The sequence below is a fragment of the Typha angustifolia genome, chromosome 15, assembly GCF_048772165.1.
Source record: "Typha angustifolia cultivar Huaian chromosome 15, ASM4877216v1, whole genome shotgun sequence".
Taxonomy (NCBI): domain Eukaryota; kingdom Viridiplantae; phylum Streptophyta; class Magnoliopsida; order Poales; family Typhaceae; genus Typha; species Typha angustifolia.
In genome coordinates, this window is record NC_133253.1 from 20,299,021 (window position 1) to 20,314,209 (window position 15,189).

Here is a 15,189-nt window from a genome sequence, read left to right on the forward strand (position 1 = left end):
AGACTCGGTCATGGAATTGAATTATTGGAGTAGAAAGGGCAATTAAAATTGTGATAGGTGACCCAGAAATGAAGGGAGAAGAAAAAACAATAAAAGAAGCGATGTAGACCTTTGCTAAAAGCATGACATTAGCACATAATGGAAAAGATGCCCTTTTTCTGTTGACATTTTTTTGTGAAGCCAATCACGAGATTGTGTCGCAAAACTTTAGGTTTGAGAATGTATATGTAGATACACACAACGATTGGCGATGGATCTATAGCTTAAGCTACCATCTCATTCTTGAGTGCTCCCATCCATTCTAGCAAATCTATGGAGTTAGATGAACATAGTGGTCAACCAAATAGAAAGGCACAGAAGAATAACAAGAACCCGAGGACAAGAAAGAAAGAAAAAATAGAAAATAAAGGAATCAGCACATCATGTTTATCAACCGGGGTAAAACGAAAAAAAAAATATTACAGCATAATCTACAAACAACAATTGCTGACAGGAGCTATATACAGTAGGCTTGCAAATTCTGCAAATACATTGGTAATTGATATACGGAAACATATCTCCACCAACATAGTGAGGAAATTAAGAAAAGAATGCACAATGAGGATCTCCTGTAAAAAGAAAAGCTCCTTCATATAACCGTTACAGACATCTGGAAGAGGCTTACTGTGCTGCACTGCGATATCAAAGCAATCCTCAGCATCTCTTCTCAAAAGCTAAAAGAACACTAGGAACCTTAGTGATAACACCGACTTGCTTTTAATCAAACCAATTAAACTGTAACCAAAGGATCCACTCACTGTGGGATGGGCTTTATCACTAGTAGTAGTCCATGTACTGATACTGGTGCCTCCTATTAAACTCTAGTAGACATCCAAAAGTACGGTCGGCGACGCCTACAAAGAGAGCCTCTGTATCGGGGCTGAAGGCCACACCAGCTATCTCCCCAAACAAATCAATCTCTTGGGCCTTGTCATAACCAGCCTTAACATCATATATATGAACAAAGTCAGCTGGCTGTGCTATAGACATGAAACACCCATCTGACGAGAATTTAATACCCCGTATTGCTCCCATCCTTCCCCTGAGTGTCATCAAGGATTCCGAAAGTTTTCTAATATCCCACAACCTGCATGTTGTGTCTTGATTACCAGTGGCTAGGATATGTCCATCAGGGTGCCAAGCAGATGCGAAGGAATAGTCCAAGTGACCTTTCAGAGTTCCAATTGCCTACAATATACATAGGAAAACGGAGAAGATGAGGTTAACTGATCACAAATATCAACCAGAGTGGCATAATATAGAAATGCACTTACCTTCCCTGTATTAGAATCTGCTACTAAACAATTCACATCATCCCCAAGGACAGCAAGGAGCTTACCATCTGGGCTGACGGAAGTACTCTGGAGATAAAAACCAGTACCACCAAATTAACAACAGAAGAGAAGTCCAAAGTCTACTATATCTGACAGGTCATAGATGGTCCATGCTACTTACATTAACAGACCACGGAAATATATACTGATTGATCAGGTTGAAGTTTGTGACGTCAAAGATCCTCACATGGCAATCATTGTTTGCCATCATCAATGAAGTAGAACCACTATAGAGAGTGGTTAGATTGCATTTTTAACAAAATACCTAGATTAGCTAACCAATAAATCACTTCTTACTTTGAATTTTGATAGATCTCCACCGAATTAGTGATGGCATTCTCATCATCAGTTACCCTTGTACTGAAGATTACTCCAGGTTGATTCAGATACTGAAAAAAAGCAATAGTATGCTGTGTAAGGTGTTGCAAAACGTGGGGAAAGAATAGAAAGCCATCTTTCAAAATTCTACTTCACCTTACAAATAAGCTCCCCTTGAAATCCACCAGCTACCATTAAGTTATCTTTTACAGTCATTGTGCTAATCTGGACCCTTGAGACAGATTGCAATAAAGAACCATGGTGCATCTGAAGAACAATTAGCAATGAATTGAGTGATGAAAGAAGATAAAAAGAAAAAATAACACCCAAATGCACTGCTTGTATATATATATATATATATATATATATAGAGAGAGAGAGAGAGAGAGAGAGAGAGAGAGAGAGAGAGTAACCTGTGCTGGTACAATTTGTCCAGCTACATTGAGTACTTCAGTGTTAGTTTGCTGCAATGAAGACCAATGATTAACCGAATACCTCTGGGTCATGTAGATATCATGTTTTGATGTTGCCCATAGCAGATTCCTCAGCTGCAAGACAGCCCAATCAGAAAACTTGGTTGCAATTTGCATAATTTAAGGAGGGAAAATATACAATATCATCATATTATATATATGATTAAACCGCCATGAAACATGTTAGTTCCCCCTATTAAATGATCATCCAAAATGTATCAGGTTTAGATGTAAACACAAGACTATTTTAATAAACCAGCCTTTGTTCATCAATTTCTTATCCAAAAGTTAAGTGCTGAAAGCCACCATAATGCACATAGCCCTTCAAATAATTGCACTGAACTTGGGTTCTAAATCCCTTCACTGAAAACAATGCATAGATTCCAATATGGGCATGATTATAGTTGATAAGCAAACAAATGATGGCAACTAAGTTTCTCCTGGGGCTTTATATGTAAGAGAAAAAGAAAACATCGAATTATATATATATATTGCATACACACATATGAAGATATATTTCACATGTGGAGGACCTAATAGTGATGATCATGGCTGGTCTCACATGTCCCATGGAAATGGAATGATTTTCTGTAATGGACAAGGATCCAGATTAATGATTTATTGATGACACAAAAGGAACAGTCGATAAAATAGTTGATCCAAGAAAAAACTCCATCTTCATAAGAGATGTCAAGGTATGACATTATTTACCAAATAAAACTCAAGATTCCCAGAGCTGTTCAAACTCTTTGGAGCTGTTTATTGATGCTTTTAAACCTCTTGCAGTAATGAAAGGGCACCACTACTGGGTTAAGCCCTGTTCTTCATGAATAACTGCTCTTAATCATAAATTTAGCTCGCATTATTCTCAAAAGCATACAGAACGAGGTATAGTGGCGTGTAGGTTCCAAGTTTCAACACTTTCAACTTTGAAGCTTTTGTATATTTGGATACCTTGAGTCAAGGAGAGAAACTCGGCATTTTTTCAACGCGCAGCAACTAATTCTAAACTATTAAGTCAAAAACTGTGCTGCAAACTGTATCAAGTTCTATATCTCATAAAGCATAGCAATCATGCATTATGAAGACAGCATTATGCTAGGCTATTGGATGAACCAATTAGATGCCATGTCCAGGATTGCAAATCTCTAACGAATAGGCATAAGTAATAATGGCCTTTGTTCTATAGTGACATAATTCCAAAAGTACACCAGAAAAATATTCTGGAAGTTGTCTGGATAAACCAAAGAAGAAAATTTTCCAAACAAATGCTATTTAGCCTAATTAGATGTTCTTTTCTACTCTTTAATTTATTCCAGAGATTTGCAAGCACGAGATCAAGTATAGATTATAGTTTCCAGTTTCGGCCGATCCCGATACGAACTGAAACCAGCCATTCGGCCGTCAGCAGCTAGAGAGAGAGGGAGCGAGAAAGGGAAAGAGAGAGAGAGGGAGAGAGAAAGGGGGAGAGAGAGAGAGAGAGGGAAAAAGGAAAAGAGAGTGAGGGAGACAGGGACAGCTGCTGCTGACAGCAACAACTAGAGAGAGAGAGAGAGAGAGAGAAAGGAAGAAAGAGTGAGGGAGAGATGAAAAGATAAAAAAAAAGAGGGTGAGAGAGTGAGAGGAAAAGATAGAAAGAAAGAGAAAGTGTAGAAAAGAATGGATACTTCAGACTAATAGTTAGAGGGATAGAAAAAAGAAGGGGAGGAAAAGAGATTTTTAATTTTTTAGTTTTTAGGCTTTATATGTGAATAATTATTATTTCTTATTTTCTTATAATTTTTTCTAAATTTTTAAAAATTTCTTAATATTTTTAAATAATATTTAGAATTTTATTTAATTAAAATAATCCGATCTGATACAGGCGGCCGATACGTATCGTTTTTCCGGACAGTCGATCCCAACCTCGATACTGATTTTTGGAACCTTGGTATAAATACATCATGCTTCATTCAACTTCAAATAAGATGTGAAGTCTAAAATCTACACCAGACAGATCGGTAGAACAAAGTGTGCTGTGCAGAGACAAGAACATAACACTACCAAGTAATTGCTAACTCAACATAAATTATATTTCCAATGAAAAGGGAAGCTACATATTATTGCACACTTATTTCACATAGGAAAATAACTAGATTCCATTTTGATAAGTTAAATTGTATACTATTTTTCCATGATACCAGAGATGGCATTACCAGTTCAAAATACAAGTTTCAAAATCATGCAGAAATAAGAATTAACATGGCGTCCAATATTTATAACACCTAAAAATAAAGACGCATTCAGGAGGCCTAACGAGTGCATGGTATACAGCCCATTATGCTGTATGGAAAGAAAGTCCATATCACATCATGTAGTACATTGCTTTAATGCTGATAAAACATGCTATAAAGTAGCCTGCTGCAGTAGTACTAACTGCCAACCAAAATGCATGGATGTCGAGGGTGACATGAGATGGTTATAAGTTAAAAAAAGCGTATCAAGGTCTAGAAAGCAACATCAACTGGAAGTACCTAGTACTTGATACAGTTGTTTAGACAACCATCACAAATTTTAAAATTCATTTTCTATTTTCATCTATTCAAGGATATATATTTGTGTGTTGAAGCTTGTGATGAAAGGATGTCAAGTGCTAACATATAATATCTGAGTTAACATCTAATTGCCTCAGTATGAGGAAATGTTCTTCTGAAGAAGCTAATAGTTTTAAAATGAAGTAAAACATAGTAGGCAAGAGACCTATTCAAAAAGAAATCTACGTTAGACAACATTGTCAAAAAGAGGGAAAGTGTAGCCAGGATAACTAAAATTTGAATCAAACACTGCTTGCATAGAAGAAACGTGACTATAAAAAAGAGGCAAAGAGGAAAAGACAGAACTAAGCTGGTGAAGACAAGTGAAAAACAGGTAGAAACATTTGGAAAAACCACAGAGAAACAACAATTGATCTAGTGTGAAAATAGTGTCATTTGCTCTGCAAAATACTAATGAAGTTCCCCCATGTTTCCTCACATTTTCAGTTAGTTTTCTTACTCACCCGTATTTTGAGTGGCCATGTCTGATGGCTCTTAAAGACATCTTGGATGGTGAGAACTCTTTGCTTCAGAGGAACTTCACAGCAGATTACAATGACAAGCATATACTTAGAAACTTAGAATAGCTGAGACTTAGATAAGCCATTTAACCAATGTAAATCTATTCAGATTGCCTAACAAAATTCAAGAACTGATGCTCAGGAGTGCTATCCTTTATGAGAATTAACCTATTAAATGGACAGATCAGATGGCCATGTAACACATAATTAATTTAAAAATTACCTGCAAAACTATAAGATTTCAAATAAAGAACAAAAATGTCTTGCCACACAATATGTAAAGCTAGTCTGGAGAAGAAGACAGCTTTCTACCCAAATTTAGCATCCATAAGAATTAGATCCTTTTTGCTGGTACGACAGTACTTCAACAAATACCCAAGCACGAACAAAATAAGTGGCCTCTAAGATTTGCTAAACTAAATATATATAGCCATTGGTTCTCCCAACTCGCACATCAATACATTTGCATAGAAGATTTCATATTATACTGTACTCAGTAAGAAAATGAAACTAAACCAGCCAACATTCCTTGTTCCTATTAGGACTTCCATGTTTTTCATTTCCTCACTCACATTTAAGAAAATTTCCGATAACCATAGTATGTTGACCAGCAAAGTATCCTATAGAGAATAAAGAACTTTTACACCACATAAAGCTGTTTAATATATTCCTTTCAATAAACCAATCATAGACCACAAAGCTAGACAATATCGACTCAATTGGAAGAAATACAGGAGAAGATTTGCACCTGGAAATGCACAATTGATGGATTGACAAGCCTTGTGTTGTACTGGAAATAGTAGAAAGTGCTCCCTTTATCCACCTGCTTGCACTCCTGTAATAAAGGGGTACGGAACAAACCATTAGACAAACCTAATAGCAACTTATAATTTGTGTCTTCTATGAAGGTGTTTGATACTTAAAATATCAATATACTAGAATACTACATTAATAAGAAGAAAAGGCAGTGCAGTCATAAATGGAACCATGAGGCCTGTGTTTCATAGTGATCTAACCATGGACATGTTTTTTAAATTGCACTAGGTGTAACCAAGTATATTTGCTGTAAGCTCTCATAAATTTTCACCAGAATTGTCCTCCCAACAACCATTCTTCTTTAGCTGAATTTGTAGCAATTCATTAAAAGATTTATTGCATTCCTTACATCTTTGTTCTAGGAAATTACACAATAGTTAGGAGAAAAAACCATCTCAAATTTGCACCAACACTTTGTTAGCTTCAAAATCACTACCAATGGTGAAAAATATTTTATAGTAGTTAGGGGCACTTCAGGTAAGTTCACCTATCATGGCTACCACTATTCACAAAGTGAGGGATGAGGATTTAGCAAAAGCTCAAATCGTATTATCAACAAATTAAATTGACAGCAGATCCAAGTACTCTTACAAACTCCAATTCTAGTCAAATTGCTCATAAATAACCCTAAAACCCAAATCCTCTGTAGCCATAAATCTTCTTATAATAAAAAAACTAAAAGCAGCTCATCTTACAAAACCCCCTAACTATTAATAGCTTACCTTCTCCAATTGGTCCCGAGGGTGATAAAGGTTCTCATAATTCTTGTACCGCTCCAACCTGATCTCCCGGAACATATCCCTCGTGAAGCTCATCCTCTCCCAAGGTATCCCTTGAATGTCCTTGCCATTCCGAGCATCTAGGGCTGACGTATCGGTTGCATGGCCGTCCTAAATAACATAAACAGTCAGAAATTAGAAAAAAAATAAAATTATGCTGCCTTCCCCACCAAAACTGTTTTTGCTTCAAATTGATCGTAATTAGATTACCAATTCGTCGTCCCCTTCGATTTCGAGGCCCAAATCCCCTCCTTCTCTGTCTTGATCGTTGTCTTCAAATGGGTCGTCATCAATCGCGAAACCAATTATACCGCCGAGCTCCACCATGTGATCCAATTCGTGGTTGACATACAACGCCATCCGACTATTCCCGACCGTCCCAATTAGAATAAAACGGCAAACTTCTAAGCCCAAAGTGTCAGATTGGAACACGGAACACTCAAATTCCGGAAAAATAGAAGACGAGCTGCATAGTTTTGACGGATTCCGCAGATATAACAATATCAATATAAAAAAAATTCCTCCAAGAAACTCGGTAAACGAATCGCAACCACAAACCCTAGATTATAGCATACCTCGGGATACGGCAAAGAACGGCGGGAAACGCGGGCTAGGTGAAGGCAGCCAGTGTTCAGTTCTTCGATTGCCCAGCTCCCGAAACGCGTATCGATCTTCAGCGGTATCGAAACCACTGGGACCGGCAGAAAAGGAAACAGGGGAAAGGCGAACGAGCTCCGACGAGGTATATATATATATTGGGTGGTATAGATCCGCTGCACATGATGAATATCATACACGAAGCACACTGGTGCGTCAGACGTATACACGTGGGTGATTCCAGAGAATGGATGACTCTTTAGTCTTTACTCGTATACAACCCAACGGTATATGCATTACATTACAGGTGCATTTTTTGAGCAATATCTATTTCATTTTATTCACATCACTATACAAATAATTTATACGTATCAAGGGACTGTGAATATAACTGAGTAATTATAGTTACTAAATCTTTTCTTTATTGTAGAAAATTCTCATACCCTTCTTCCTGATCAACTCGCTCGTTCTTAGATAACTTTTCTATTAAAGCATTTATTTCATTCAATTATTGCAACAAAAATTCAAGTGAAAAAATAAGTTTGAAAATCCCAGTAAGAGAGGAAAATAGGTTACAAATAATTTGAATAAATCACAGTCGTTTATGATTATGGTTCACATGGAGATTAAGTATATAAACGTACACTATCTATTATTTTTATTTTTATTTTCACGTATTGTATCCTATTTATCTGTAGCAATTAAATGGATCCAAATGATTCCTTTTTTTAAGATCACTAAGGATATGTTCAAATTCACTTTAAATAGGCTGCCATATTAGATCACCACTGGATCTCTCCAGTTATACTGGAGATGATCTGAATCGAAATCAAAATAGAGAATCGCGCGCTTCTCACGTTTCACTTACTTCGCTCAAGGCGCGTCCTTGCCCTCCCTCCTAATTTGCATTCCAAAATCTTTCTCCCTCTCTTCTCTCTCTTCTCTCTTTCACGGGGGAGCGGCTTGCGGAAGGTAAGCGTCTCAGAATGCAATAGATCCTTTTAATTTCTAAAACGTTAGCCTTTTGTTATTGTCTGTTTTGGTGCTTCTTTGCGATCCAACTTTGATCGAGTTCGATTTATGCGTTTAAATCCTTTCGCTTGCTTAGATCTGATGGATCTTTGCACGTTTCTATGATTTGTTTCTGTTTTGCTACGACGGAGGAGGTCAGATCCGATCTTTGTGTGATGGATTTTTGAAGAAAATTCATGGATTTTTAGGGCTTATTCCTGGTGCTTGATCACCTTTATTTATCTTAAAATTAGCCCATATCTCTACTCAACGATGTCTTTTTATGTAGATCCATGCATATCTATAATTCCTTTTGCTGTCCAGCGGTCCTTTTTGTTAGTGTTAGCCTTTTCTTCTTTGAATTTCTGTTGCGACTTTTAGATTAATGTCACCAGATTTGAAGGTATTTGAGAAATGGTAAAATCCCGTCTCCTAGGTTTTGTGGTCAGGATTGGACGGTTACGATGAATGGAAGAGATCCTGGTGATGAAGCTGCCGGAAACCGTCGCGTTCTTGGTGACGTGACCAACATCCTTGGCAAGAGGCCATTATCTTTGGACTTGGAAGTTCCCATTACTGAGAACAAGATTGGAAGATACCAAGGGAGTTTGTCATGCGCAGATACTGTTTCAAAATCGGAGTTTTACAGGAAGGTGGAGGCCATTATGAAAGGGAAGGAAAAAGTTGCTCCTTTGTCAGTAACTTCTGATAATGACTCCCAATGCAAGGAGAAACACAGTTTTGCAGATGCGAATCAGCAACTTTTGGGTTGTCTATCTGGGTTTGGTGATAAAGTTAGAGAGTCAGTGCCAGAATCAGAAGAAGATTGTGAGGAAGATTATGAAACAGATAGCGGAGATTCTTTAAGGTGTGGTGTTCAAGGCGAAAGAGACAATAGCAGTTTGGACTTCCTTGGTAAATTGGAAGACAAGATGGAGGCTGAATGTCTGACTCAAGATCCAATGGGGAAATCAGGCATCTTAGGGTTCTTAAAGCCATCTGGCTCATTAGGCTTAAAAATGGTCGACGGACAGGGATCTTTGAATGTAAATGCTGATTTAAACAGTGAAAATATGGAGGAGGAAGGAAGCAATGATTCACATAAGTCATGTAAATGTTCTTTCTGTCTTAAAGGTATGTTATTTCTCCTTCGAACAATACCAGTTCTTATATTAAAGTTGCTATATAATGATACGAAAAACTAACTGATAGTTCTTTTGACAATTAATTGTGCTTTTTACAACTTACTGACTGTATGTTATATGTAATTCGTCTAGCTGCTTATATGTGGACAGACCTCCATTACCAGGATACTAGAGGTCGGCTTGCTGGTAAGCTCACTGATATTTTGTAAAGTTGAATCTCTCGATTAGTTCTTTGCGGTTGCTGGAGACTGCACCTCTCTTGATTTGAATTTGGTATAGCTATTTGTTAATATATGGCCTTCCTCTAGCATTGAAGAGGAGTAGAAGATTTGCTAGGTTGTTGGAAGGGAAAAGTTATGGTCTTGAATACACTGCAAAGGCCCCTAGAAGTAGCTTAAAGCAATCTGCAGAAATGGAATTTGAACTCGTACAACACTGGAGGTCACTTTTCCTTCATACAGAGAATGTCCTTGTCCGTGAGACTGCACAGCTTGTAAGTCATTCACTAGATTATATTCATCTGCTTCTGATGTCTGGTGGACTTTTTGATTTTTCTTTTCCCTATTTTTGGATCATGTCTTGAAATAAGTATAGCCAAGGCCTTACATGCGAAAAGCAAGCTCACTGCTTTGGTAATAGAATCCTATATAAATTGTCTGGAAATCACTAAGAAAGTAACACCCCTGAATGATGGCTGTTAGTTTTATATATGATTTGACACCTTAATGTAGGAGTATGACTGGATTAGTAGCTTGCTCAATTATATACTTGTGGCACAAAGAGGTCACTGTTCATCAGAGTTTATTTATAGCCTCCAATATATTGTTGGTTCTAGTTACTGAATAGTTTACTTAGTAGTTATCATCGTTAAGTTTCTTATGAGACACATCTTTTGTTTGTGTATGACAGCATTCCAGCCTTCTGAGGTTAAAGGATTTAAGAGAGAACTGCAAGAAGGATCTTGAGATGATTAGCACCATTTCTTTAGATAAATGAGAAGTGTTTACTCTGGAATCATTTGTAAGTTTGTTGTTCAGATATAACAGTAACTGTATGTTACGGGGAAGCAAGACATTTATCAAAACCGAGGATGCCAAGTAGGATCTAACCTTTCCTCTTGGCAAATTGTAGTTTTGTCTGCTCGAGAGTTGTCGGCACTTGTGTGTTGAATTCAGTCACAACCTGTCTGTTTACTTAAAAAAATTAATTACATTTTGCTCAATTAACTGTGTTAACTAAGCTAGAACTGTCAAATACAAAACTCCCATTCTGGAGGTTTTTTATTTCACGCAGTAGATTATAGCATGTCTAGTGGAATAACTCTATCTCGACCTTTGCAAATATGTCTCATCATCAGACTCCGGTGGGTGTTTAAAGCTATCTTCATGCTAATTATTTCGTCATTTCTCATAGCAACTCAAACATTGTCACTAGATATTGGCATCTACTAAAGGAGTCCAGATTATGCACGTAGTAGGTTTTCATCTTTTTAATACATATCTCTGCCTCCGTAGGACTTGGTTCATCTTCATTGTTGTCTCCTCTGTCTATTAATTGGGCATTCTGTTTAACCCCAGTTATGCTTAATGGAACTCTTCGACTTCTACCAGCCTTTTTGTTTTATAATTCGATTGAAGTTCGTTGCTTTGTAAACTTATTATGTTTACAGAAGCTCATCTTTGCTCGTTGAACCACATTCATTTTATTATGGCGATAGGTTCTTCTGATTCTTCTATTCTGCAGCATAATGGTGAATATTAATCCCATCACAAATCTTCTCTTCCGCAGCACAGCACAGAAACAACTAAAGTTTGGTTTCATACTGGACTACGATAGTTTCTCTTGTACCTGCTAGCATTTGATCTTGACCTTTTGATCTATTCTCAAGGGAAAATGAGCTAGTGATAGTTGTAAGCTCACAGAAAAAGATGAATCAGTGTATTCTTTTTTCCTCGGTGTTTTGTATCTTTTCTATCGGTGAGGACTATTATCTTTTATAAATTATGTATTCTTATACTAATCATAAGCAAAATGGAAGAGCTAGTCTTTCTGATAAATAAATTAGATAATTGAGTTAACCATATCTTATTTAAATAAGAACACTACGAATCTAAATTATGTAAATGTATAATACTATTTTTTTTTTACTAAATATCCATTTCAATACTCAGGATAAAATTACTCATAATCTCTATCATCGTAAAAGTCGAGTTACAACACTTCCTTATGAGCAAGTTTTAAACGTGCCTACTAATTACCCACCGATCAAGATTAGTCGAAACGCCGCCATTCGCAGCTTTCGTATGGCATATGACAAAACTACCCCCGTAGATCAGGTAAAACTCTAGGGGCGTTTCAGTAATCGAGTTTTATTATAAATACTCGTCACCGTCACTAGGGTTTCCCACACTCCAGTTGCGGCTTTAGATTTTTTTTCTCGGAGCCTCGTCGTTCTATCTCTTCTTTCTCTTTGGTGAGATTTCGTCTCCTAGATTTCTCTCTTCTCATGGTTGAGCCTGTGTTACTATAATCTGTCATACCTTTGGTTTGTCGTTAGATTCTCCAATTTCTTCTCTTTTAGCTTTATATCAGAGTAGACATCGGAGTACCCCGTATAATCTTTGGCGTTCTCGTAGTTTTTACTGTTCTTATTCTTTCAGATGTGCATGTGAAGAATATTTAAATCCTTTTCCTCTATGTGTATGCGGGTGTTACCATCGGTCTAGTTCTAATGTGTATTTAAGGATATCGTAAGATTTTGGTGTCAAACTATGCGTTTGCTTGCCCGTCTTCTGTAGATCAGCGTCTAGATCTCTTTTCGGACATCTGATGCATGCAGTGTTATCTCATATATTGTTGTGCGGTAGTTTGTCTGAATGGTTTGCAGCGTTTTAAGACAAGATCCGGTCTGGTGTGATAGTCATATTTATTACAATTTTCCTTCTTGACTGAATTGTTTTATTGGAGCTGTTTGAAGAAGGCGTGCACCCATCTTGTAAATTGGTAATTTTGTTAGTTTCTCTCTCAGTAATATGCAGTAAATAACTAAATACTTAGCAGTAGAAACAGTTGCAAAAGCTAAATATCCCACTTCTTATCCCTTACTAGATGCATATTTACATCCTAAGGTGCTAAAGGAGAAAAGGAGGAATTTCTTAATGAGACATGTTAGTGTATACTTGTAGCAATAAGTCCTCTAATGTTTTCCTCTGGTCAAATATATTTTGGTGAAAATTTGCTGTTGACATGTAAGATTTTAACCATTGGCTTCATGTACGCCTGTTAATTATGTCTTTATCTGTTCTGTTTAATTTTTACTTTAATGTTTGTATTATTCCTCCTGGAGTTTATAGTGACCCGAATAGCTGTATTCTTCCACAAAAGGCTACTCATCTTAGATGCCATTCATTTTATTGGAATCTTTTATGGTCAATGACTTCCTTAGGAATCTTATTATCATGGCATCAGCTCTGGTGCATGAATTGTTCTAGAGTTCCTTCTACGCTTATCTTTTTGGCTTCTTTCCCATTCTATTAATGTTCTTTCTGGACTGGTGGTATATTCATGGTCCATCACAGAAATTGAGTGCATGTGCTGTGTGCTAGTGCCTATATTTTTATTCTGATAGGTAGTTTGTTTAATGTCCAGATCACTTTGCAGATTTTAGGTTGCAACGATGGGTAAGGAGAAGGTTCACATCAATATTGTGGTTATTGGTCATGTTGACTCTGGGAAGTCTACCACCACCGGTCATCTCATCTACAAACTTGGGGGTATTGATAAGCGAGTGATTGAGAGGTTTGAGAAGGAAGCAGCTGAGATGAACAAGAGGTCATTCAAGTACGCTTGGGTGCTTGACAAACTGAAGGCTGAACGAGAACGTGGCATTACCATTGATATTGCTCTCTGGAAGTTTGAGACCACGAAATACTACTGCACTGTTATTGATGCTCCTGGCCATCGTGATTTTATCAAGAACATGATCACTGGAACTTCTCAGGCTGACTGTGCCGTCCTCATCATTGACTCCACGACTGGTGGTTTTGAAGCTGGAATTTCCAAGGATGGACAGACTCGTGAACATGCTCTTCTTGCCTTCACTCTAGGAGTAAAACAGATGATATGCTGCTGTAACAAGGTGATGATATTATCTATGGACTGTGTTCTCTGGTAAATTCTCGTTCTTTGTAATTATCCTACACTAGCATACTCATAACAATCGCAAATTATGTTTTGACAGATGGATGCCACCACACCCAAGTACTCAAAGGCAAGGTATGATGAAATCGTGAAGGAAGTCTCATCTTACCTTAAGAAGGTTGGCTACAACCCTGACAAGATCCCCTTTGTGCCAATCTCTGGGTTTGAAGGTGATAACATGATTGAGAGATCGACCAACCTTGACTGGTACAAGGGCCCTACTCTGTTGGAAGCTTTGGACTTGATCCAAGAGCCCAAGCGTCCTACAGACAAGCCCCTTCGCCTTCCCCTGCAAGATGTTTATAAGATTGGAGGTATTGGTACCGTACCTGTTGGCCGTGTTGAGACTGGAGTCCTCAAGCCTGGCATGGTCGTCACTTTTGGTCCTACTGGCCTCACAACTGAAGTCAAGTCTGTTGAGATGCATCATGAGGCTCTCCAGGAGGCCCTTCCTGGTGATAATGTTGGGTTCAACGTGAAGAATGTCGCCGTAAAAGATTTAAAGCGTGGCTTTGTTGCCTCCAACTCCAAGGATGACCCTGCTAAGGGGGCTGCGAGTTTCACCTCACAAGTTATCATCATGAACCACCCTGGTCAAATTGGCAATGGCTATGCTCCAGTGCTTGATTGCCACACATCTCACATTGCAGTCAAGTTTGCTGAGATCCTAACCAAGATAGATAGGCGGTCTGGCAAAGAACTTGAGAAGGAACCAAAGTTCTTGAAGAATGGAGATGCAGGGTTTGTGAAAATGATCCCGACTAAGCCTATGGTTGTGGAGACTTTCTCTGAGTACCCACCATTGGGTAGGTTTGCTGTCAGAGACATGAGGCAGACGGTCGCCGTGGGTGTCATCAAGAGTGTTGACAAGAAGGATCCTACTGGAGCCAAGGTTACCAAAGCAGCTCAGAAGAAGAAATGAACCGAGGAGAACTCTGCATCAGTTTGGTTTGGAGTATTTAGCAGTCGTAGTGTTGTGTGTCCTTGTCGCGATGAGTCTATCATTAATAAGGTATCTGGTGTCTGGATGCAGAACTGGGTGCTTGATCGGCGGTGGCATTCTTGAATGTAGGTGTCCTATTTTCTTGTTTTGCATTGTCCAAGACTATTTATAGTCGCAGTTGAGTTTGTCTGTTAGGGTGGGAATGCTTGTTATCATTTGCGCCCTTTATGAGTGAATTTGAGTATTTCTAAATAAAATGTGTTTGGACTCCAACTAAGATCACTGTTGATAAGCAGTGGCCAATAAGTGGTGATGTGATATGTTTGCATAATTGGTGGTTTCTGGTATTGAGACATTCCTACGATTTTCTTTTTTCAACTGTGGTCCTACAAGATGGTGATGGGATTTCTCTAATTATTTTAAAGTCTAGCTATGATTAC

General features: G+C 37.9%; 3 protein-coding genes across 4 annotated transcripts; 2 read left to right on the top strand and 1 right to left on the bottom strand.

Annotated features, from left to right (window-relative positions):
• Positions 1-404: 404 nt before the first annotated feature.
• Positions 405-7,589, bottom strand: LOC140778561 (uncharacterized WD repeat-containing protein C2A9.03-like). Its single transcript, XM_073123352.1, has 10 exons — positions 7,429-7,589; positions 7,064-7,319; positions 6,797-6,964; positions 6,007-6,093; positions 2,105-2,239; positions 1,848-1,958; positions 1,671-1,762; positions 1,495-1,600; positions 1,314-1,400; positions 405-1,227 (listed from the first exon to the last, which is right to left on the bottom strand). Exons 2-10 carry the CDS (start codon positions 7,211-7,213, stop codon positions 817-819), a joined length of 1,347 nt encoding a protein of 448 aa, XP_072979453.1. The 5' UTR covers positions 7,214-7,319; positions 7,429-7,589; the 3' UTR covers positions 405-816.
• A 684-nt stretch (positions 7,590-8,273) lies between these two features.
• Positions 8,274-10,865, top strand: LOC140779024 (uncharacterized). Its single transcript, XM_073123963.1, has 5 exons — positions 8,274-8,422; positions 8,898-9,595; positions 9,739-9,792; positions 9,915-10,099; positions 10,516-10,865. The coding sequence occupies exons 2-5, from the start codon at positions 8,926-8,928 to the stop codon at positions 10,600-10,602; spliced, it is 996 nt and encodes a 331-aa protein (XP_072980064.1). The 5' UTR covers positions 8,274-8,422; positions 8,898-8,925; the 3' UTR covers positions 10,603-10,865.
• A 1,130-nt stretch (positions 10,866-11,995) lies between these two features.
• On the top strand, positions 11,996-15,026 carry LOC140777631 (elongation factor 1-alpha). 2 transcript variants are annotated; one of them, XM_073121865.1, is made up of 3 exons: positions 11,996-12,079; positions 13,255-13,744; positions 13,847-15,026. In XM_073121865.1, exons 2-3 carry the CDS (start codon positions 13,283-13,285, stop codon positions 14,726-14,728), a joined length of 1,344 nt encoding a protein of 447 aa, XP_072977966.1. In that variant the 5' UTR covers positions 11,996-12,079; positions 13,255-13,282; the 3' UTR covers positions 14,729-15,026. The 2 variants fall into 2 exon arrangements, with proteins under 2 accessions (XP_072977966.1, XP_072977967.1); XM_073121866.1 differs by having other exon boundaries at positions 11,999-12,079; positions 13,267-13,744.
• The last annotated feature ends 163 nt before the right edge of the window (positions 15,027-15,189 follow it).